Source organism: Thalassophryne amazonica, chromosome 3 (assembly GCF_902500255.1).
Source record: "Thalassophryne amazonica chromosome 3, fThaAma1.1, whole genome shotgun sequence".
Classification (NCBI taxonomy): Eukaryota; Metazoa; Chordata; class Actinopteri; order Batrachoidiformes; family Batrachoididae; genus Thalassophryne; species Thalassophryne amazonica.
The window spans coordinates 63,984,144-64,010,321 of NC_047105.1; the positions used below are offsets into that span (position 1 = coordinate 63,984,144).

The 26,178-nt window shown below is 42.0% G+C and overlaps 1 protein-coding gene across 1 annotated transcript in view; it reads right to left on the minus strand.

The window, feature by feature from the left end:
- The window catches only part of LOC117506886 (von Willebrand factor A domain-containing protein 1-like), a 100,255-nt gene that overhangs the window by 40,166 nt on the left and 33,911 nt on the right, over positions 1–26,178 (minus strand). The window contains exon 3 of the mRNA XM_034166552.1: positions 25,240–25,530. Within this exon, the coding sequence (XP_034022443.1) occupies positions 25,240–25,530 (291 nt within the window). The remainder of the gene's footprint in view (positions 1–25,239; positions 25,531–26,178) is intronic.

Genomic DNA, 26,178 nt, shown 5'->3' on the forward strand with positions numbered 1-26,178 from the left:
TGTGCTTATCATCCACACAGTGCAGGATTAGTGGAAAGGACAAAGGGCACAATAAAAATAAGATTAAGGAAATGTATAGAAGAGACAAAACGAACCTGGATTGAATGTTTGGACCTAGTAAAATTGTATATGAGAATAATACCAACACCATCAGGGTTAACACCATTTGAGATACTTTATGGACGACCATATCGTCTACCAATTTTGACATGGATACTAAAACAGCAGATGAGGAACAAACATTAGCAAATTTTATGAAAAAGACATTAACACAGAAAGAGATAACTAAACACATTTACTGCCGAATAATTTTGATCTTCCACAGGACGGCCTTCCAGTAGTCTAGCCAGGAGACTGGGTGTTCATCAGAGTGATTAAGAGGAAGAACTGGTCCAGTCCTCGTTGGGAAGGTCTATACCAAGTGCTGTTAACAACACCAAGTGCAGTAAAGATAGCGGAGAGATCAACGTGGATACATCACTGTAAGATACAGCGTGTGTTGGCTGCCTCCACAGTGTAAGGGGAAGTCTGGCTACAAAGGGAGTCTATTTAATTAGCAATAGATTGTCTCAATGCCAGTGAAGCAGGGAGATCCTTGCACTATTAGGTGAGGTTGGTTAACAACACTGTATCCTAGCAATCATGACTGAACTACAGCAGACCCCGGAGCGGCGTGCTCAGCGCCGCCGCTGCCGGACTGTTGGTAGGGCAGCCGGTTGCGTTGTGATCTTAGTGTGTTTCGTGCTCCTCGGATTCCTGGCCTGGTGGTTGACCCAAGAATTGCAGCTCACTGTGGACCGAGCCAGAGAACAACGCAAGCAACGTCAGAAGAGGTTTATTCATAATGTGAATGAGACAGATGGACACCCTCATATATACCATACTAATTTGTGGTACAGAGATGTTCATTTATTGGCTATGGAATTACGTTACTAATTGTTATGTTTGTTCGCAAATACCTATATCCTCAACACACCCAGCTCTGACGGCTAAACCGTACCCTGCTAGGGTGACAGAATGTCTTATCATACGGATGCATAATCAAACTGTATTTCGGGGGCAGTTCTAACACCACTTGCTCAGTGCAACACTTATAAGATAGGGATTTCAACAGAGGACGTACAAGCGTGCCCAAGTGCTGCTCCATTGACTAGACTGAAGGGAAACGCAAAAATATCATCACGTTAAATTGTCATCACAACGGCCATTCCCAATTTGCTTTTACGGGACAGGGAATAAAACTGTAGGTAAAATTAAGAAACGTCTGTGTACCCAAACGTATGTTTTATCAAATAATTTAAGCCTAACGAAAACATAATATGTGGATGGTACTTATCTTCATCACATTGGACGGGGATGTAATTATACAGGCTCCTGTCCATGGGGAACGGATTAATCATGTGCTTATGTTAGTAAGTTTTTGCTACCACCTGTAAATGGTACTCCGGTGTATGATGACATCTATTGGCTTTGTGGTTCCAGACTGTACATGAGTCTCCCACCAAATTGGGGTGGTGTGTGTGCACCTACCCAGGTGACTGACCATACATATGTGGTAGTGCCAAGGACCTCCACAGAGAAGAATGGCTAGCACCAGACGGAGGAGATTGATATACCCAGATGTGTTACCCATGATCACATGTGGGGCTCGGATGTACCAAAGGACCAAAAATTGTGGTCTGTAGGAGATAAAATAGCACATTCATTGTTCCCCTGGATAGGAGTGGGGAAAAAAAAAAAAAAAAAAAATTCATTAATGATTGAAACACTGAATTATCGATTGGGTCTGTTCATGAATGTAACTGAAAAGAAAAAAAAAAAATAGTAGCAGCTCAAAACACTGAATAGATGCTTTACGTACCATGATGAACCTCTTAGTGAAATCTCAAGAAAGAAGTGCTAAGTTAGGTGATAACTACTACTATATGTTTAACAGGCGATAAACAGGTGGGAATGTAAGGATTTTATTATATATATATATATATATATATATGTTATCACTGTTAAACATTTGTACCTTTTGTCTTCTTTCTCATGAGAACGGTGTTGTGCTGTTTGCACCTAACCTGAGACTGTATGTGTTATTCAACCTTGTTTTAGCATGCTGGGTCAATCTGAACTGGGAATGAAGAGCTGGATGTACTTATTATATTATACAACTTGTTTTTGTAGCGCTAACGACGGGAGTGAAGCATGACGGGGTCAGTCTGAACTGGAGTAATAGACCTGAAGGTTGTTTTGACTGTTGTGATGTGATGCTTAGTGTGAAGACCAGGACCCTCCAGGCAGATGCACAACAGCTGATAACTGCAACAGACGAATGGGATGTGCTGACCTTCGACGATAAGAGTAAAAGAAAGAAACTGTTTTCCTTACAGCTGCACTATTGACGTATGGTTTATGTTACGGGAAGAAACTTGTCTCGCGTTGTCCCCCCCCCCCCCCCCCCCCCCCCCCCCCTTAGGACAAGTTTATGATGTAATGAGGGCATCTCTAATAAAAAGAGCGGGAGCACAGGCCAGACTTTAGTGTAGCCTTGGTGTACAGCCTGGCCGCACTCCGCGCGTGATTCATTTGACTTTCTGTCTCACTGGTGTTCCTTGACTCTGTTTGTCTTATCAAAGGTTTTAAGAATGTTTGGAGGAGAAAATACCCAACACCCAGGACCTCCACATCCAGCATGTTCACTTCCAAGATCGTCTGAGACCAGCCACTCGGACAGCCGCTGGAACAATCGGTTTGCATAACCAAAGAATTTCTGCACAAACTGTCAGAAACCGTCTCAGGGAAGCTCATCTGCATGCTCGTTGTCCTCATCGGGGTCTCGACCTGACTCCAGTTCGTCGTCGTAACCGACTTGAGTGGGCAAATGCTCACATTCGCTGGCGTTTGGCCGTTGGAGAGGTGTTCTCTCACGGATGATGCGAAGGAGATGTGTTGCACTGCATGAGGCAAATGGTGGTCACACCAGATACTGACTGGTATCCCCCCCCCCCAATAAAACAAAAACTGCACCTTTCAGAGTGGCCTTTTATTGTGGGCAGTCTAAGGCACACCTGTGCACTAATCATGGTGTCTAATCAGCATCTTGATATGGCACACCTGTGAGGTGGGATGGATTATCTCAGCAAGGAGAAGTGCTCACTATAACAGACCAGTCTATAACAAACCAGTCTAATCTGTTAGACTGGTTTTGTGAACAATATTTGAGGGAAATGGTTGATATTGACTGTGATATTGTGTATGTGGAAAAAGTTTTAGATCGTTGAGTTCATCTCATACAAAATGGGAGCAAAACCAATATAGTGTTGCATTTATATTTTTGGTTGAGTATATTAATAAGAACAATGCAAAATGCATCCCTTCCTTATTTTTGCATGTTATAATACAATGCAAATATAGGGAACAGATACACTATAAATTGTCTATTAGAAGATAAAATCTCTGCAAAGGGTCACCTTATGTTTAATATAATTCAGAAAGACAGATCACCTTTATTCAAACCCCTAATTTCCAGTATTTTACTGTATTTGTGAAAAGTGTTATCTGTAAAGTCTAAAACAATATTAAAATTCAAATTAACAGAAAAGAAAAACCCAAAACATTTTAACAGTGTTATGTTGTAATTTTAACTGTATTGTACAGTTTTTGGTATTACGGTTTTTCTGTGTTTAAAGTAATTTGTAATTTTCTGCAATGGTATATTATTTATCATGTTTGTACTGTTAGATTCACAGTCACTTTTGTTCCACATTTTACAAATTGCTGCTGTCAAACACAACTCCATTGTTTTTCTTTTCAGTTTTATTTATGTCATGATTTTACAGGATTTCCCTGTTAATTCCACTTTTTTTTTTTACAGTGGTTTTACAGTCTACAGCTACCACCCTGAGATGGCCAGAATACATTTCTGTGTCAACCATGGTATATAGACCGTGGGCTGCCGGTAAGAATTTTTAACTTTTGTGACCCACATCAAGTAATATACAATATTTGAAAGCATACTATGTAACTTGGCAACGTAAGAATCCCACCTGTTATATGGCTGGGGGGCCTGGCTGCCGGTTTGTTTCTGTTTTTTGGTTTTCCTCCCAGGTGGCGTGCGTTTTTGGGACTGAGTGGCTGTGTTGCTGAGGCTGTCAGGACCTCACCCTGATCACCTGCGACTCGTCAGGACTCACAGCTGTGGTGCATCTGGATGGATTAGAACATGTTGGCATTTAAGACTGGAGTGCACAGTGTGTATTTGCCAGAGACTCGACCTTGTGACCAGACGGGTGAGATCGTCGTCTCGGGAGCCATCTCATCAACAGCGGATGCTGAGAACGTCCAGGTTTGATGCACAGTCTGTGAAAGAGGAGGGGGTGAGGTTTCACGCTCGTCAGCACGCTTCCTGAGGTACGTTAGATTTTGTGACTAACATTTATACAGTCAGTAAATGTGGTGTCCCTCACACCTTATTGTATTGAGCTGTATGTTAGTCATGTATCAGCTTTCACTGCAGTGGAGTTTTGTGAACTGATTGTTCCATGCCTGCAGGTTGGGAAGCTGATCAGTAATAAAGCCAGGAAGTGTTTGCTGTTTGTACACCTTTAAGTGTTCTGTGTGTAGAGTGTGGACTCACATAATGGTTCCTTCTTTCACAGACTCGGTTGTTGCGGCCACCTGGGGGGTGTCGGCGGGGTCCTTGGGTCCGAAACAGCTTCTGGCTCCGGACCGTTAGCGCTGCTGGGAGCGCACCACGCCAGACCGCACTTTTTGTTATTATATTATCACTGTTATGTATTAAATTCAGTTAGCCTTTGTACCGTGCTCTGCTTATTTCATACTGGGTCCTTCAAACGCTGGTCGGTTCTCCGAGCTGCGTCCGACACACAACAGTAGTCTCTGGCCCAAACATCACGGACCCCAGCGGGTAGCAGAGACGGTAACGCGCCGGGAAGGCGGCAGCAGACGTTCAGTGGTTATCCGGATCAGTTGCGGTGCTCTCCGCCCGGAAGGTGCGTGTTTGAGAACCCATTACTGGATACTGATTTGTGCTCTCTTGCAGCCGTGTTCCTGTGTTGTGCCTTATCTGTGGGTCGTGGTGGAGTGTGACTGGCGACGGCTTCGCGTCACGCTCCGACCGGATAAGAGGTTTAAACGGGAGCTGCAAGAGTGTGTCTGTAATGGGTTCACGCGCACGGCGGAGCTCTGTTAGCACGGGTCGCTGGGCTTCCTGTGTTACAGTCATAGCCCCGTTTACCCGGACAAAGGTAACTACTGCGTCTGTTGTATCAGCTCCGGCGTTATTTAGTTGAGCACATTTTGGTTGTGTGTTGCACACAGCTGCGCACATAAAGGCAGCTCGTTTGTTTTTTCTGTCGCCAAAGGGGTTTTTTCATTTTTTAGCACTCTGGCTCCCCCTAGTGGTGACTGAATCACGTTACCGTCAAGCTCTTGAGTAGGAACAGGTGTGTTCCATTTGGTTGAGCTTGACGGTATAACTCACTGATTTGTTTTGTGTTAGTACATTTTGTGTGGGTGTTTTTTGAGTTGGTTTTTGTGTGGGATTTTATTTTTTGTTGTCCACTATTTGTCTGGGGTTGTGACCCTGCAGCCTGTCTGAAAAGAACAAAAAAAAAAAAAAAAAAAAAAAAAGGACCCAAACAACTGTGTGTTGGTCTGTTTGTTTTTTCTTTTATTTCTTTTTGTTTCACATCCCCAGGGTTAGATGGAACGGTCCCTGGGGGGTGATGGGGTGGTACTTGGGTTGTTTTTTCTTTTTTTGTTTTTTGTTATGCCCTCTCTTCTCCTCTGACTCCAGCCGGGTGTGCCGTGGTGTCGGCATTGCTGGAGGGGTGCAGTTGGGTTGTGCTGGGCGTTTCCCAGGTAGCCTCTGCACCCGGGAGGGGAGGGGGGGGGTTTGGGGTATCTTTTTGTTTTCCCCCCCCCGTTTCCGCCCTCAGGGTTTGACTGTGGTGTCCTCTGGGGGGGAAAGGGCTGTAGGCCCATCTAGCCATGGATGGCCGGGGCTGGGTCCATTGGTCATGAGGGGAGGCGTCTCCTGGGTTGATGAGTGGTCCTCTGGAGGCGCTGGTAGTCCCCGTGGTGGACGTTGGATCCCAGAGGGACCTCGGTCGTGGTTATTCTCCTGGATGCTGGCGGGAGGCCCTCTGGGGGGTGTTGGTCCCTACATGTCGTTGGGGGGAGGAGGGGGGGTATTTTAGCATTTTTGTTTGTAAACTCAAGTTTGGGTTTTCTTTTCTCCCCTTCCCTGGGGTTTGATGGAACGGTCCTCTGGGGGGTGGGGGGGGGGGGGGGGGGGGGTGTGTTTTAGTATTTTTATTTGTAAGCTCAAGTTTGGGTTGTTTTTCTTTTCTCCCCTTTCCCTGGGGTTTGATGGACGGTCCCTGGGGAGGGGGGGGGGGTGTTTGGTTGTTTGTGTTTTGTTTTATGACTAATTACACATGTTTGGATAAAGGCTGCACCGCACAGGTGTAAGAACTCCTGGCCACACCTGTGCTAAGAGACTGTCAGAAACAAGGGCAAAGATGCAGCCAGTTCAACCAGTCTGTTGGAGGATGAACGCAGACGCGGTTTCCAGCCATGGTCCCTGGAGGGGGGTGTTTCTCCTGGGCCAGGTGTGTGTGGTCGCCGGGAGGCTTCCCGTGAGGGTGGGGGTACTGTTATATGGCTGGGGAGGCCTGGCTGCCGGTTTGTTTCTGTTTTTTGGTTTTCCTCCCAGGTGGCGTGCGTTTGGGACTGAGTGGCTGTGTTGCTGAGGCTGTCAGGACCTCACCCTGATCACCTGCGACTCGTCAGGACTCACAGCTGTGGTGCATCTGGATGGATTAGAACATGTTGGCATTTAAGACTGGAGTGCACAGTGTGTATTTGCCAGAGACTCGACCTTGTGACCAGACGGGTGAGATCGTCGTCTCGGGAGCCATCTCATCAACAGCGGATGCTGAGAACGTCCAGGTTTGATGCACAGTCTGTGAAAGAGGAGGGGTGAGGTTTCACGCTCTGTCAGCACGCTTCCTGAGGTACGTTAGATTTTGTGACTAACATTTATACAGTCAGTAAATGTGGTGTCCCTCACACCTTATTGTATTGAGCTGTATGTTAGTCATGTATCAGCTTTCACTGCAGTGGAGTTTTGTGAACTGATTGTTCCATGCCTGCAGGTTGGGAAGCTGATCAGTAATCAAGCCAGGAAGTGTTTGCTGTTTGTACACCTTTAAGTGTTCTGTGTGTAGAGTGTGGACTCACATAATGGTTCCTTCTTTCACAGACTCGGTTGTTGCGGCCACCTGGAGGGTGTTGGCGGGGTCCTTGGGTCCGAAACAGCTTCTGGCTCCGGACCGTTAGCGCTGCTGGGAGCGCACCACGCCAGACCGCACTTTTTGTTATTATATTATCACTGTTATGTATTAAATTCAGTTAGCCTTTGTACCGTGCTCTGCTTATTTCATACTGGGTCCTTCAAACGCTGGTCGGTTCTCCGAGCTGCGTCCGACACATAACACCACCATTATTTTAAAAAGTGGGAAAAACCTCCATCATTTTGACATAGAGCCCTGAAAAATTACCCAATCACAGCAGACCTTTCATAAACGCATCAAACTATCCCGTACGCAACAGCCAATCAGATAATTTGTTTCAACACAGTAACAGTAACAAACATGGCGACGCCTATGTCATGGGATGCCGATGCTAGTGCCAGTGCATCTTTCGATGATTCTGAAAGTACATTATCTGGATTTTGCTGCATGCACATCATCTCAACCCACAGCAGGATTATTCCTTTTGGGTTGAAGTCATTCAAGAAATTCAAAGAATGTGCTAATCTTTAGAAACAAGCAAAAAACACAGTCGAAACTAAGGTAGCACACGACGCAGACCGCTATGCTTGGGACTCTGTACAGGCGCAGGCAGAGCTGCCAGGGTGTTCGATGTTCATTACGACAATCATGGTGAAAGAAGTTGGAGGTAAGTTTTCATTATAAAGCTAGAAATTAAATTATTAATAGTGTATACTAAAATGCATATTGGTGGTTCAGATTCTACAGGCTGGGCTTCAGTTCAATATCAACTTTTTGCCTTCTTGCTCTCGGTCAGGACGGTCGCATTTTTCTCTCCTCCTCCCTCCCCAACTTTCCTGCTACTGTAGCGTGTTTTGTCTGTGAGGCTGCCAGCCGTGCTCCTCTGGAAAATGGCAAAATGGATCTGATCAAGTGGTCTCTGAATGCAATTGATACTATTTTTCCCACAAGGCACTCGGGAGCGGAGGACCCGACCTGTCCTGCCGGGACACATGTGGCGGGTTACGTGATGGACAGCTGGTGGAGGTGGCAAGTCATGTGCCTGTACACGTTGTCTGTGGAGGACGTTGAAGATGTATACTTATTTGGAGCTGTGGTAACTGGGTTTCTGCTGTGTGGAGCGGCCATAGCACTGGTTTACCGGAAAATTAAGAAGGTGGAGGCGGCATTAATTGGCCCGTCCAGGCTGCCCCACATGATTGATTCGATTGGAAGGGCAGTGTCAGCTCAGTCGGCGGGTGTCAACCGCACATTGGAATCCATCTCGGGGAGAATGGCTGCACTGGAAAACCGCTTTGATCGTCAGTAAGACCACATCTCCTCTATTCAGATGTATTTGGGAGCCACTCTGAAGTTTCAGACTGTGGAATCTGCCAGGCATCTGTTAATCTGGATATCTATTTGGTTTACAAACACCAGCTGTCCTTCAAGGCCGCTGGGATAAAATCCTCCCCCCAAAGAACACTCCTGATAGCCTCGCTCCTCGTCTCCCCCACCTCTTTGTCTTCCCCTTCCTCCCTCCCTTCCCAGTCCTGAGATGTTGACTGTGGGACCTTGAGACTCTGTTGGACTGATTCAGGACTGGGATCCCCCCCCCCAAGGATGGACAGATAAGGCCTGTCGATGGCGCCTCAAGGGCGGCCTTTCTGGGCTGTCTGTCTGGACACTGGACACATCCAAGTCTCGGCTGTTGTCTGTCGTCTGTTGTGATTGTTTTTTTGTTTTTGTTATGACTGTTTTTCTGTGCTATGGGTTTTTTTTTGCACTGCAGTGGTGCTGTGGGAGTTCAACGCAGCAGCAATGGAGGTTTTTCTTTTCCCAATTCTTTCCTTGTGTGTGCTTTTATATGTGTTCATGTACCGGACCGGATTATGTGTGTTGTTGTTTGTTAAGTGTGTCATGAGGCCGGTCAAGGTTTGCTTAGCCCTGCTCGTGACCTAGGGCAGGGATATACGAGGGCTGTCAATAAAGTAAGGGTCCTTTTTATTTTTTTCAAAAACTATATGGATTTCATTCATATGTTTTTACGTCAGACATGCTTGAACCCTCGTGCGCATGCGTGAGTTTTTCCACGCCTGTCGGTGATGTCATTCGCCTGTGAGCACTCCTTGTGGGAGGAGTCGTCAGCCCCTCGTGGAATTCCTTTGTCTGAGAAGTTGCTGAGAGACTGGCGCGTTGTTTGATCAAAATTTTTTCTAAACCTGTGAGACACATCGAAGTGGACACGGTTCGAAAAATTAAGCTGGTTTTCAGTGAAAATTTTAACGGCTGATGAGAGATTTTGAGGTGATACTGTCGCTTTAAGGACTTCCCACGGTGCGAGACGTCGCTCAGCGCTCTCAGCCGCCGTCGTCAGCCTGTTCAAGCTGAAAACCTCCACATTTCAGGCTCTATTGATCCAGGACGTCGTGAGAGAACAGAGAAGTTTCAGAAGAAGTCGGTTTCAGCATTTTATCCGGATATTCCACTGTTAAAGGAAATTTTTTAATGAAAGACGTGCGGACGGGTGCCGCCGCACCGTGTCGGCTGCGTCCGACACGTGGATCCGTCCGCACGTCTTTCATTAAAAAAATCTCCTTTAACAGTGGAATATCCGGATAAAATGCTGAAACCGAATTCTTCTGCAACTTCTCTGTTCTCTCACGACGTCCTGGATCAATAGAGCCTGAAATGTGGAGGTTTTCAGCTTGAACAGGCTTGACGACGGCGGCTGAGAGAGCTGAGCGACGTCTCGCATCGTGGGAAGTCCTTAAAGCGACAGTATCACCTCAAAATCTCTCATCAGCCGTTAAAATTTTCACTGAAAACCAGCTTAATTTTTCGAACCGTGTCCACTTCGATGTGTCTCACAGGTTTAGAAAAAATTTTGATCAAACAACGCGCCAGTCTCTCAGCAACTTCTCAGACAAAGGAATTCCAACGAGGGGCTGGACGACTCCTCCCACAAGGAGTGCTCACAGGCGAATGACATCACCGACAGGCGTGGAAAAACTCACGCATGCGCACGAGGGTTCAAGTATGTCTGACGTTAAAACATATGAATGAAATCCATATAGTTTTTGAAAAAATAAAAAGGACCCTTACTTTATTGACAGCCCTCGTACATCTGAAGCTGGGTCCCCGGCGCCAAAAAAGGCGACCTCTGCTCCTAACTGGCAACTAGGATGGGTAAAAATGCAGTAAACACATTTCATTGTGCAGGGAACATGTGTGGGTGGAGGTTCTTATAATTCCTGTTCTCTGTTCACAGACAATTAATAAATGTTGCTGTGTAACTTTCCATATATTTGTACATGGTTTTTCATTCCCTGACACAAGAGGGCGCTGTTCATATAGTTGATTATTATCAATTACAAATACTTAGTGTGCAACTTTTGGCCTTGCCAAGTTGTGAATTCTGGTTCAGTGATTTTATATCTCTGATCATGCAAAATTTCAAGTAGTTACCAAGTGTAGATCACGAAAAGTAAAAACTAGAAGGATTTCCATTGCTTGGCCCATGGTCTAATAATGAGGCTGGATTGGAAGTGTCATTTAGCTCCCTTAAAGCGCATATCTCTGGTCAATGAAATGTCAGATTGAGCTGACTATTTATAATACATAGAATTATGAAAACATTGGTGTATTGTGTTTTATTTTTGGTGCAATATGTCCTGAGATATTGAGCCATAAACATGCTAATTTAGCTTGATTTCACCTACTAATTTTATACTATCGGAATTGTAAGTCTGCGGGAAATGGTGATTAGCATGAGGTCAAATTTAGTGGTGGGCACAGTCAGTGGCGGGCACACTTCCGATAATCCGATAACAGATAACTATCGAAGATTTTGTTTTCATTATCGGATTATCTTTTTAGATAACTTTAAAAACCATTATCGGACCAATTATCTTCCGATAAATTGTCATCCATAACTTTTAGACCGATAACGGAGTAAACCAAGCTGAACAGCGGCAAACATTTTTAAAATTTAAAATCATTTGAGACCTACCTGTTAAAAGTTTCCAAAGAAATGTATATATAGTTCTAGCCTCTGCAAACAGAAGAGAGCTGCTTTCAGGAGAAATCACTCTCTTCTCTGAAGACAAAAGAGAACTGGTCACAAAAAAAACAAAAAACATTTTCTTTAACCCTATACTATTACACTGGCAATATCACCCAAGTCATCCAGAGGCATACATTTTTAACTTATGGTTCAAATTTTGTCATGTCTGAAGTTTTATAAAGTGAAAATATCAGATATATTTTTTAGTTTTAAAGTAATGTGCTAATTTTTAAGGTTTTGTGAGCACATGCTGTGCCCAGCAGTGCATTATGGGTAGGATAGGGTAATCTCAGTACGTTCACGACAGGACAAATGCATTTCAGACACTCTGTTCAGGCTCCACGGACAGCAGCATTAAACTCTAGTGCCTAAAACTCTCGTGAATATATTCTCTGGGTTTACAGACGTTATTGTATTTGCGTTTGTTAAATTCCACGCATCTTAAATGTAGCAGACACAGATTATCTGGAATTTTGTTTTGGCAAGTTTTCAAGGCCTCTACTGCCATCTACTGGCCAGTAGTGTTCATGGCAGTATTCGCCCTAAGTACTAAGCATCTGGGCACCAGTAGATGGCAGTGTCCTATTTATTTTGACCCCGGTTATATCAGATGGTTGTCAAATCAACTTTTTGGCTTTGCAAATAGCTTTTATCTTTTTACAAATTAAGTTTAAAAACAAAACAACAACAACAACAAAAAACATTACAAGACAGCTCTGCGGTGTTTGCACATGCACAGTGTGAGCGGTTGGACGCTTGTTGCTCTTCAGCAGCAGGATACCCTCACGCCGGCCGACCAGAATAATATCAAACAGGTTTGATTTTCATTTGATCATACGATTGGCGATCAGGAGGTGGTTGTGAGATGTTAAACGCAGCTTGTTACTCCATGTACACTGCACGATGCAGACCTTATATGCATCGTGTAGGACCATCGTGTAGGTTTACGTGTTGGCATCAGAATTTTGGCTCTCTGTTGGGACTGTTTACACAGAGACTGCTACCTGCTGCTTTGGACTTGAATTAACAGTCTTTTTCAAGACTTTTTTACTTTTTTTTTACTTTTTTACTGTGCTCCAACGCCTAAGGAAGACCTCTAACGGTCGAAACATCGCGACGGAGCACTTTTATCAGCTAACTTTCATCAGCGTTGGCAAGCTAACTAGCTTGCTAACGCTTTCGTTTTTATTTTTGTAATTTTTTTTATTTTATTTTATTTTTTTCTTTTAGCACTGTTGTCGTGCGTTATCTGTGCTGCTCCACAGCGTGTTTAGTTGATTTTTATTTTATTTTAGCACCGTTGTCGTGCGTTCGCTGTTGTCGTGCGTTGCCTGTGCTGCTTCATGGCCTGTTTGGTGCCTTGATTGGGGCACTCCTTCTGCTGAATCACCTTTAAATTATTTACACATTATTCACTTTGTGTGTTTTTGGGAATCCGCTAGGTTGCGTAGCTACTAGCTCTTAGCCGATTTAGCATGGCGGCTTCTCCTGTCTCTCCCGTACTTTTCTGCTCTGGGTGTGAAATGTTTAGTTATTCCTCGGCCTCCTTTAGCAGTAACGGTACTTGTAATAAGTGCAGCTTATTTGTAGCTTTGGAGGCCAGGCTGGGCGAATTGGAGACTCGGCTCCGCACCGTGGAAAATTCTACAGCTAGCCAGGCCCCTGTAGTCGGTGCGGACCAAGGTAGCTTAGCCGCCGCTAGTTCCCCCCTGGCAGATCCCGGGCAGTCGGGAAAGCAGGCTGACTGGGTGACTGTGAGGAGGAAGCGTAGCCCTAAACAGAAGCCCCGTGTACACCGTCAACCCGTTCACATCTCTAACCGTTTTTCCCCACTCGACGATACACTCGCGAGGATCAAACTCTGGTTATTGGCGACTCTGTTTTGAGAAATGTGAAGTTAGCGACACCAGCAACCATTGTCAATTGTCTTCCGGGGGCCAGAGCAGGCGACATCGAAGGACATTTGAAATTGCTGCCTAAGGCTAAGCGTAAATTTGGTAAGATTGTAATTCACGTCGGCAGTAATGACACTCGGTTACGCCAATCGGAGGTCACTAAAATTAACATTAAATCGGTGTGTAACTTTGCAAAAACAATGTCGGACTCTGTTGTTTTCTCTGGGCCCCTCCCCAATCAGACCGGGAGTGACATGTTTAGCCGCATGTTCTCCTTGAATTGCTGGCTGTCTGAGTGGTGTCCAAAAAATGAGGTGGGCTTCATTGATAATTGGCAAAGCTTCTGGGGAAAACCTGGTCTTGTTAGGAGAGACGGCATCCATCCCACTTTAGATGGAGCAGCTCTCATTTCTAGAAATCTGGCCAATTTTCTTGGATCCTCCAAACTGTGACTGTCCAGCGTTGGGACCAGGAGGCAGAGCTGTGGTCTTATACACCTCTCTGCAGCTTCTCTCCCCCTGCCATCCCCTCGTTGCCCCATCCCCGTAGAGACGGTGCCTGCTCCCAGACCACCAATAACCAGCAAAAATCTATTTAAGCATAAAAATTCAAAAAGAAAAAATAATATAGCACCTTCAATTGCACCACAGACTAAAACAGTTAAATGTGGTCTATTAAACATTAGGTCTCTCTCTTCTAAGTCCCTGTTGGTAAATGATATAATAATTGATCAACGTATTGATTTATTCTGCCTAACAGAAACCTGGTTACAGCAGGATGAATATGTTAGTTTAAATGAGTCAACACCCCTGAGTCACACTAACTGTCAGAATGCTCGTAGCACGGGCCGTGGCGGAGGATTAGCAGCAATCTTCCATTCCAGCTTATTAATTAATCAAAAACCTAGACAGAGCTTTAATTCATTTGAAAGCTTGTCTCTTAGTCTTGTCCATCCAAATTGGAAGTCCCAAAAACCAGTTTTATTTGTTATTATCTATCGTCCACCTGGTCGTTACTGTGAGTTTCTCTGTGAATTTTCAGACCTTTTGTCTGACTTAGTGCTTAGCTCAGATAATTATAGTGGGCGATTTTAATATCCACACAGATGCTGAGAATGACAGCCTCAACACTGCATTTAATCTATTATTAGACTCTATCGGCTTTGCTCAAAAAGTAAATGAGTCCACCCACCACTTTAATCATATCTTAGATCTTGTTCTGACTTATGGTATGGAAATAGAAGACTTAACAGTATTCCCTGAAAACTCCCTTCTGTCTGATCATTTTTTAATAACATTTACATTTACCCTGATGGACTACCCTGCAGTGGGGAATAAGTTTCATTACACTAGAAGTCTTTCAGAAAGCGCTGTAACTAGGTTCAAGGATATGATTCCTTCGTTATGTTCTCTAATGTCATATACCAACACAGAGCAGAGTAGCTACCTAAACTCTGTAAGGGAGTTAGAGTATCTCGTCAATAGTTTTACATCCTCTTTGAAGACAACTTTGGATGCTGTAGCTCCTCTGAAAAAGAGAGCTTTAAATCAGAAGTGTCTGACTCCGTGGTATAACTCACAAACTCGTAGCTTAAAGCAGATAACCCGTAAGTTGGAGAGGAAATGGCGTCTCACTAATTTAGAAGATCTTCACTTAGCCTGGAAAAAGAGTTTGTTGCTCTATAAAAAAGCCCTCCGTAAAGCTAGGACATCTTTCTACTCATCACTAATTGAAGAAAATAAGAATAACCTCAGGTTTCTTTTCAGCACTGTAGCTAGGCTGACAAAGAGTCAGAGCTCTATTGAGCTGAGTATTCCATTAACTTTAACTAGTAATGACTTCATGACTTTCTTTGCTAACAAAATATGATCAATCTATCTTTGTTAGTTGGTTATGTACCACAGGCCTTTAAGGTGGCAGTAATTAAACCATTACTTAAAAAGCCATCACTTGACCCAGCTATCTTAGCTAATTATAGGCCAATTTCCAACCTTCCTTTTCTCTCATCGATTCTTGAGAGGGTAGTTGTAAAACAGCTAACTGATCACCTGCAGAGGAATGGTCTATTTGAAGAGTTTCAGTCAGGTTTTAGAATTCATCATAGTACAGAAACAGCATTAGTGAAGGTTACAAATGATCTTCTTATGGCTTCGGACAGTGGACTTATCTCTGTGCTTGTTCTGTTGGACCTCAGTGCTGCTTTTGATACTGTTGACCATAAAATGTTATTACAGAGATTAGAGCATGTCATAGGTATTAAAGGCACTGCGCTGCGGTGGTTTGAATCATATTTGTCTAATAGATTACAGTTTGTTCATGTAAATGGGGAATCTTCTTCACAGACTAAAGTTAATTATGGAGTTCCACAAGGTTCTGTGCTAGGACCAATTTTATTCACTTTATACATGCTTCCCTTAGGCAGTATTATTAGACGGTATTGCTTAAATTTTCATTGTTACGCAGATGATACCCAGCTTTATCTATCCATGAAGCCAGAGGATACACACCAATTAGTTAAACTGCAGGATTGTCTTACAGACATAAAGACATGGATGACCTCTAATTTCCTGCTTTTAAACTCAGATAAAACTGAAGTTATTGTACTTGGCCCCACAAATCTTAGAAGCATGGTGTCTAACCAGATCGTTCCTCTGGATGGCATTTCCCTGATCTCTAGTAATACTGTGAGAAATCTTGGAGTCATTTTTGATCAGGATATGTCATTCAAAGCACAATATTAAACAAATATGTAGGACTGCCTTTTTGCATTTACGCAATATCTCTAAATCAGAAGGTCTTGTCTCAGAGTGATGCTGAAAAACTAATTCATGCATTTATTTCCTCTAGGCTGGACTATTGTAATTCATTATTATCAGGTTGTCCTAAAAGTTCCCTAAAAGCCTTCAGTTGGTTCAGAATGCTGCAGCTAGAGTACTGACGGGGACTAGCAGGAGAGAGCATATCTCACCCGTGTTGGCCTCTCTTCATGGCTTCCTGTTAATTCTAGAATAGAATTTAAAATTCTTCTTCTTACTTATAGGGTTTTGAATAATCAGGTCCCATCTTATCTAGGACCTCGTAGTACCATATTACCCATTAGAGCGCTTCGCTCTCAGACTGCGGGGCTTACTTGTAGTTCCTAGGGTTTGTAAGAGTAGAATGGGAGGCAGAGCCTTCAGCTTTCAGGCTCCTCTCCTGTGGAACCAGCTCCCAATTCAGATCAGGGAGACAGATACCCTCTCTACTTTTAAGATTAGGCTTAAAACTTTCCTTTTCGCTAAGGCTTATAGTTAGGGCTGGATCGGGTGACCCTGGACCATCCCTTGGTTATGCTGCTTTAGACGTAGATTGTGGGGGGGTTCCCATGATGCACTGTTTCTTTCTCTTTTTGCTCCGTATGCATCACTCTGCATTTAATCATTAGTGATCGATCTCTGCCCCCCTTTACGGCATGTCTTTTTCCTGGTTTTTTCCCTCAGCCCCAACCAGTCTCAGCAGAAGACTGCCCCTCCCTGAGCCTGGTTCTGCTGGAGGTTTCTTCCTGTTAAAAGGGAGTTTTTCCTTCCCACTGTTGCCAATAGTGCTGCTCATAGGGGTCGTTTGACCGTTGGGGTTTTTCATAATTATTGTATGGCCTTGCCTACATATGGAGCGCCTTGGGGCAACTGTTTGTTGTGATTTGGCGCTATAATAAGAAAACGTTGATTGATTGATTGATTGACCTTATATGTAGACAGGTGCGTGCCTTTCCAAATCATGTCCAATCAACTGAATTTACCCCAGGTGGACTCCAATTATGTTGTAGAAACATCTCAAGGCTGATCAGTGGAAACAAGATGCACCCGAGCTCAATTTTGAGCTTCATGGCCAAGGCTGTGAATTCTTTTGTACATGTGATTTCTTAGTTTTTTTAATTGTGAATAAATTTGGAAAAAAAAACCCAAACCTTTTTCACGTTGTCATTATGGGGTGTTGTGAGTAGAATTTTGAGGGAAAATATTAATTTCATCTATTTTGGAATATGGCTAACATAAAATGTGGAAAAAGTGAAGTGTTGTGAATACTTTCTGGATACACCGTACAGTAGTGTTCAGAAACTGTCTGCGGCCCTTGGACCCAAAAAGAACAATTTTACTCTCATCAGTCCACAAAATATTCCTCCATTTCTCTTTAGGCCAGTTGATGTGTTCTTTGGCAAATTGTAACCTCTTCTGCACATGTCTTTTATTTAACAGAGGGACTTTGTGGGGATTGCTTGCAAATAATTAGCTTCACACAGGCGTCTTCTGTCACAGCACTTACAGGTAACTCCAGACTGTCTTTGATCATCCTGGAGCTGATCAATGGGTGAGCCTTTGCCATTCTGGTTATTCTTCTATCCATTTTGATGGTTGTTTTCCATTTTCTTCAATGCGTCTCTGTTTTTTTTTTTTTGTCCATTTTAAAGCATTGGAGATCATTGTAGATGAACAGCCTATAATTTTTTGCACCTGCGTATAAGTTTTCCCCTCTCCAGTCAACTTTTTAATCAAACTACGCTGTTCTTCTGAACAATGTCTTGAACGTCCCATTTTCCTCAGGCTTTCAAAGAGAAAAGCATGTTCAACAGGTGCTGGTTTCATCCTTAAATAGGGGACACCTGATTCACGCCTGTTTGTTCCACAAAATTGACGAACTCACTGACTGAATGCCACACTACTGTTATTGTGAACACCCCCTTTTCTACTTTTTTTTTTTTTTTTACTAATAGCCCAATTTCATAGCCTTAAGAGTGTGCATATCATGAATGCTTAGTCTTGTTGGATTTGGGAGAATCTACTGAATCTACTGGTACCTTGTTTCCCATGTAACAATAAGAAATATACTCAAAACCTGGATTAATCTTTTTAGTCACATAGCACTATGATTATTCTGAACACTACTGTATATTTTAGCCATTATATAAAACAAATAATGAATGTTTTTCCATTCTTTCAATGGAATGCATATTTAATTTGGTGAAAGCTGGAACATACCATAATTGTATGTTCCAGCTTTCACCTCATGAAATATTTGTACCGTTGAACTCAAACATTCATTATTTGTACACTCAACAAAAATATAAACGCAACACTTTTGGTTTTGCTCCCATTTTGTATGAGATGAACTCAAAGATCTAAAACTGTTTCCACATACACAATATCACCATTTCTCTCAAATATTGTTCACAAACCAGTCTAAATCTGTGATAGTAAGCACTTCTCCTTTTCTGAGATAATCCATCCCACCTCACAGGTGTGCCATATCAAGATGCTGATTAGACACCATGATTAGTGCACAGGTGTGCCTTAGACTGCCCAATAGTAGTGTGGCATACAGTCAGTGAGTTCGTCAATTTTGTGGAACAAACAGGTGTGAATCAGGTGTCCCCTATTTAAGGATGAAACCAGCACCTGTTGAACATGCTTTTCTCTTTGAAAGCCTGAGGAAAATGGGACGTTCAAGACATTGTTCAGAAGAACAGCGTAGTTTGATTAAAAAGTTGACTGGAGAGGGGAAACCTTATACACAGGTGCAAAAAATTATAGGCTGTTCATCTACAATGATCTCCAATGCTTTAAAATGGACAAAAAAAACAGAGACGCATGGAAGAAAATGGAAAACAACCATCAAAATGGATAAAAGAATAACCAGAACGGCAAAGGCTCAACCATTGATCAGCTCCAGGATGATCAAAGACAGTCTGGAGTTACCTGTAAGTGCTGTGACAGTTAGAAGACGCCTGTGTGAAGCTAATTTATTTGCAAGAATCCCCACAAAGTCCCTCTGTTAAATAAAAGACATGTGCAGAAGAGGTTACAATTTGCCAAAGAACTGGTACCTTGTTTCCCATGTAACAATAAGAAATATACTCAAAACCTGGATTAATCTTTTTAGTCACATAGCACTACTATTGTTCTGAACACTACTGTATATCAGGGCTTGCACAAATTAAAGACTTGGAATGATTTATAATCTGGTATAGAATTTTTATAGTGTGGATTGGACTGATATATGTCCTTTAAATGGTAATGATTATGTCAAAATTGACTACTGACACATTGACTACGTGGAGACGAAACTTCATCTGCATTGTGTCAGTCCACACAACTGAAAAGGGGAAGTGACCTGTGTTTGACTGGCGTCCCTTCAAGGGAGAGTTGTAGACTCATCTGCTTTATGCTACAGTATCTGAGAAGAGCACCACTGGGCCTCAGCTGCCTATAGGACATCCTTCTGTAGGAATGACTTTAAACGAGAGAAGCAGTGAGGGAACTTGATAATTACTGATGGGTGAAACATCCTAAAAGGTCTCCTTTTAGTTTACTTTGTTAAGAATATGCTTGAAGAAAAACTTTTAAACCTGCATTTGATGCTGGCTATTGCAACTTTGACTCAGATATCCTGGCTTTATATAATTAGCCAGACTAGTGTGCAGGCTTTCATCCAGTGTTCACAGTGTCTCCTGTACAGGCTTGGTCATCAGTGTACAAAGGATTGCAAAATTCCAAAGGACGTCCTTTATGGTGACTATCAGTATCAGCTACAGCTATGCTACAAAGATCAATGCAAACAAGGCTTGAAATGCTACAAACATCCAAGCAGACACCTGGGAAACCTCGGCCAAACAAAGGAGAAATACACAATCCAGGTGGGTCTACAAATCTTTGAATATTAATGGCAGCACAATTGGGATGAGAAGACAGCAAGAAGGAAAACTATAAGACAACCACGTCTGTTCATCTATGATCAGAAGTTTGCTACACACAAGTTGGACTGTTCCAGGGCCAATCAATCCAGTTGTCCCATGGGACATCGCTGTGCGTACTGCTATTATTACTACTATATACAGTACAACTGATGTAATGTGGAAGGCATTAAGTCATTATTAGAGTATTATTCATGTTCATCAACTTCCAGGTTATGATTTACATGCTATAGAAACCATCACCATTTTCCTGGAATAACGTAGAAACAGTTTTATTTTTGTCATTCTAACAAGGTGTGAATCCTAGAAGAGTCACTCTAAATATCATAAATATCAGTCACTTAGGTATTACTGTTAAAATATACAGCACATACTACTCATCACACAGAGAAAACTGGACTTTAAACTGTTTTCCTGGGTTCAATTTACACTTTTTTCAAATGGTTTTGGATTGCACTCACCTGTTTCAGGTGCACACATGTGCGTGTTGCTGCGCTGCAACATCGACCAGAGAAAAAGCCCTCCAACAAAAAAGACTTTCATTCTTTGGCACCAAAAAAAAACAAAACAAAACAAAAAAACAAACCTTCTAATTATAGTTTGATGAAATAACCAGCGGCGTTCCCATTGCAGAGCTGAGTGTAGCTCTGTGGCCTCTTCAGCACAGTCTGATCTTTTTTTATCAGCAAACACCTGCGCCGTGCGTAATCATTTCCGCGGTGTGCCTCTGTTTTTGTCTGTGCACAGTTTCCCAAATCCCTCCTCCTCATACTCCACCTCCCATTCTTACCGCAGGAGATAAAATCTCTCTCTCTCTCTCTGGGACCTTCCTGAGTAAAGACAGATGCTTGCTGATGTTGAACATCACTTCAGGGATCATCATATTTTTAGGGCAATGAAAGTCTCATTTAATCAATCAAGCAAACAACTTTTCTACAGCAAAATATGTCATTCATGAGTCATATGTAGATTTTTTTTCAATAATTCCTCAGAATTCTGTTGATGTCATCCCATGCTTTACTCTCACACAATCTTCAATTTTTGTTTTGTATAATGTATAAAAAATGATTTAGTTTTCATGGACAAAAAACTGACAGCTGTGCTTGCAAGAATAATTCTATAAAACAGTTATTACCTTTGCAGGAATATACTATACTCCCCACCTTTTTAAGCATTTTTCATTTTTGCTTTTCAGCTGACCCCCCAATTACAGCCCTCTTAAGCCCCTTCCACTTTAAGCATTTTTTTGTTGTAGATGTAAATTAATATTCAAAGTTTTCAGTGAGTTGACAGTAGGGCTGTACAATATGGCCAAATTATCTTATCTCAGTATTGTCATATAAATTGTCATGTAAATGTCACTGATATACATGCTGTCCATGTTCTTGAGCTGCTTAGGTGGGTAGGGAGAGTTCCCATGGGAAAAAAAGCTTTTCAACCTACTATCCCTGGTTCTCAAAACCAGGCACCTAAGTGGCTCTACTCTCTCTCTTTTTTTTTAAAGATATTTATGTGTACCTTAGTAAACACTAGTACAGTTCCGCTTTAGATTTGGAATGTATAATAGAAGATATACCTTAATGAATTTTAATATCAGTATGACATAACTATGATTTGACACAAAGTGCACCAACAGTGAAAATTAAACATTCTTAAACAAAACAGTAATAATACCACACTCATTTTGCACTCATCATAAGGTTAGGATACTGTACCCTCCAAAATTATTGGAACACTTGGAATTTCACACATTTTAATTTGTTTATGCCATTTTAAATACTAGAAATACAAAAAAAAAAAAAAAAAAAAAAATTAAATTTCTAAATTTATCTTCCTCAAACTCAAACTGAAAGCAAATCTCTAAAACTTGATAAAACCTGTAAATAATAATACGTTTTATTGCCAGTTTTCTTTAGACAAGTCAGGGGATGGAAACATGAACAATATGTCTTGGACTTTATTTACATCAATTATGAAGAAATACAAAAGTTTCTTTCACCAAAACATCAAATCTAGGCTTTCATCTGAAATGTACTTTCTGTCAAATTATAGCTGAACTTTCAGGTCTTTTTAAGAAATCCTCCTCTACACCACTTCAACAGGAAGGTGTATTTTAGATTTTTAATTAATTTATATCAAGTTGTAGAGATTTGCTTTCAGTTTGAGATAAGGAGGATAATTTTAGAAAAAAAAAGTATTTGAAATAGAATAAACAAATTAAAATGTGTGAAATACCAAGTGTTCCAATATAATATTTAGAGTGGAATCCTGCAAATGGTGATACAAACATCAAATTTGGTACAAATAATCCATAGACATGAACTCTTAAAAAAAACCCTAAATAAATAAAACTAATTGGCCACTTGAATTTTCAATAGGCAGCCAAGTAGGGGTCAATTGAAGACTTACACAGGGGTCAAATCAGGGATGGGCAACTTGTGCCAGAAAGGGCCAAGAGGGTGCAGGTTTTCTTTGCAGCCACTGACTCCACAAGGTGATTTCACTCATAAACTGATTCCATCTGCTCAAAGTGATATTAATCAGTGAAATCACCAGGTGGAGTCAGTGGCTGCAAAGAAAACCTGCACCCTCTTGGCCCTTTCTGGAACAAGTTGCCCACCCCTGGTCTAAATTAAAAGATGCTCCAATCATATAGAAAACTACACCACATTATTAGACTGATCATAAAGATTCCAAAAAAGGTATAGTTTGGACAATCTGTGACTGAATGTTCTGGAGTTGTGAGGTACAGTGATTAAAATAAGTATTTGAACACCTACCAACCAGCAAAAATTCTGGGTCACATAGACCTGTTAATTTTTCTTGAAGAAGCCCTCTTATTCTGCACTCTTTACCTGTATTAAATGCACCTGTTTGAACTTGTTACCTGTATAAAAGACACCTGTCAATCACACTCCAACCTGTCCACCATAGTCAAGACCAAAGACCTGTCTAAGGACACCAGGGACAAAACTGTAGACCTGCACAAGGCTGGGATGGACTACAGGACAACAGGCAAGCAGCTTGGTAGAAGACAACTGTTATGATTATTTATTAGAAAGTGGAAGAAACACAAGATTTCTGTCAATCTCCCTCGGTCTGGGATTCCATGCAAGATCTCACTTTGTGGGGTAAGGATGATTCTGAGAAAGCTCAGGACTACACAGGAGGACCTGGTCAATGACCTGAAGAGAGCTGGGACCACAGTCACAAAGATTACATTCGTAACACAAACAAAGGCTACTGTACCAAATATTAACATTGATTTTCACAGGTGTTCAAATACTTATTTGCAGCAGTAACATACAAATAAATAATTAAAAAAATCATACATTGTGATTTCCGGATTTTTTTTTTTTTTTAGATTATGTCTCTCACAGTGGACATGCACCTAAGATGAAAATTTCAGACCCCTCCATAATTTCTAAGTGGGAGAACTTGCAAAATTGCAGGGTGTTCAAATACTTATTTTCCTCACTGTAGCAAGAATGGTGACAAAGGTCAGTTTCAGTTTGTACAGGGGTCAAAAGTTAAAGTTGCTCCATTAATTTTACTCCAGCTGTATTTGTGCACAATTTGTTGCTTGTATCACCATTTGAAGGATTGTTTCAGTTATCTGCTGCACTAATAAGCCAACATGAACAAGGTGCTGTCTTAGTTTAAAAATGTGTACATAAGGCAACCCGAATTAAAGGAAAAATGCTGCTTTTAATAACCTGGACCTCATTTCTGTCATATAATACGGTAATTTACTCACCAATATAAGTTTGGTGTGATTAGAATTCCATAGTTCAAACGACGTGTTCCGTTCAAATCTGGAGCAAACATTTTTCTTCTTCTAAGGTGGATTAGAACTTTTTGTGGTACACAGCACAAACTACTGGACAGGAGGAACCTAGCAGTCAATGTGACTCACTGATTTGAAAATGCAGCTCTTTTCAACCAGACGTGTGGTGCCGTGACATGTCAATCATCTGTGTCCAATCAGATTTCAGGAAAGTCCAGTGAAACCCCGGCCCCTGCTCTAGCTCCACCCATGCCAGGAAGTGTTTGACATTTGAACATTTCCTGTTTCACTGTGAGTGAGAATTTGGCACTTCCTGTTTGAGTGTGAGCTTGCCACTGAGTTCCCGTGAGATTCCATGGGATCTCGTCTGTCAATCCAGGAAGTGTTTGACATTTGAACATTTCCTGTTTTACTGTGGATTTGAAATTTGGCACTTCCTGTTTCGGACACCCCATACCATGGCTAGCATACTGGCATATTATGCCAGTATGCTAGCCATACGAAAGGGAAAATAAGTGCATTTTAAGTCTGGACTTGAAAGTCTCTACAGAATCTGACTGTTTTATTGATGCAAGGAGACCATTCCACAAAGCAGGTGCACAATAAAAGAAGGCTCTATGACCCACAAGCAGCCTTTCTCTGTTGAAAGAACGCAATGCTGCTGTTTTAAACTAATTATTTCTGTACAATTTAAATGTCTCTAATTGCATCCCATTCAATGAGGTTTCACTGGGCTTCTTCTAGCTTGCTCATGGTGCCCCCATGTTGATTTGGCTTTTCTAGCATATAGTCAGTTGTACAAGGAGAATAGTGTATGGCCAGCCTTGAACCAGGGATATTCAGTGGGGGGGAGCAAGTGCAATAATAATTTGTGTCACCTTGTCACTGGGAAATAAATTTAAAATGTGATGAATTACATATCACATTGCAGGGGTCTTTGGGCTGCTTTATTCATGGCAATGCGTTAACATAATGGTCATTTTACCTAATCTAACAGTTTGGAAAAATATTATGTCTATTAAAAGTTGATTAGACCATAGGGTAAAACAGATTAGTTATACTGAGCAGTGCATTGCACGGTGCGGCAAGCAGTTAGTGTATTTCCCTCACTCCAGGATATCCAGTTCAAACTGGATGAAAACCCCCCCAAAATTATGGTCACGTATGATGAGCACAAGAAAGCATGACTGGTGCATGGATGCATGCATGCACAATCTGCAGGGAAAAAACACTGAGAAATTGGCAGCTATAAACTGCCTCAATACTTTTCATACTTCTGAAATTGTTCATTTATGTGTACAGCCTTTTTTTTAGTGTTTATAGCAGTCTGGCCTGTTTTGAAGTTTGTCTTTCATTCAACCCTGTGTATTTGCTCTGGCCAACAAATTCTTCACAAAAGAACTAATTCTTCTAATTAGGCCCATTTAAAAATACTGTACATAATGCATACATTTATATTTAAAGGAAAAGCTGCTCACCAGGAGTTGTGAAGGTAACACAGAGGGTGTTAATCTGCTTCAGGATGGACCGAGGGTAGAGGGAAGCTCTGTAGTTTGTATGAGGCTGGAGGTTGTTCAGTTCTACCTGGACAGAGTTACCTGGGAGAATATGCCTGTGGTGCTGCCCATTTCTGGATCCAGCAGAAGTGTACCGCAGTTCATAGTAACCCTCATCTCCTGTCACAGCAGGATGCCACTGCAGCATGGCAGCATGACACGTCAACTGGGCCACACGCAGCTGCTGGTTCATTCGTTCTGCACATATAATTGCTGTAGAAAAGACAAAGGAGACAGTGACAGACAGCAAGATAAAATGCAAATATTGTGTTCTGAAAGTACCTTTTTTCAGGTCAGTCTAGATGGATATTTCTTTGATGCTCCTGATTCTACCATGTAAAAGTTCTCATATTACTTGTATAAACCTTTTTCACAAACTTGGATGATGAATTATTTTTTTCCCTCAAAATTCCACACACAATAACCCATAATAGCGATGAGAAAAAAGTTTATTTATTTATTTATTTTAGATTTTTGCAAATTTAGCCCCCACAAAATAAATAAATAATAAATAAATAAATAAAAATAAAAAAATAGCTAAGGTATCACATGTAGATAAGTATTCACAGCTTTTGCCATGAAGCTCAAAATTGAGCTCAGGTGCATCCTGTTTCCACTGATCATTCTTGAGATGCTTCTACAGCTTAATTGGAGACCACCTGGGGTAAATTCAGTTGACTGGATGTGATTTGTAAAGGCACACATCTGTCTACATATAAGGTCCCACAGTTGACAGTGCATGTCAGAGCACAAACCAAGCATGAAGTCAAAGGAATTGTCTATAGACCACCGAGACAGGATTGTCTAGAGCAGGGGTGGGCATCGAGGGCCGAGACACTGCAGGTTTTCCGTGTAACCAAT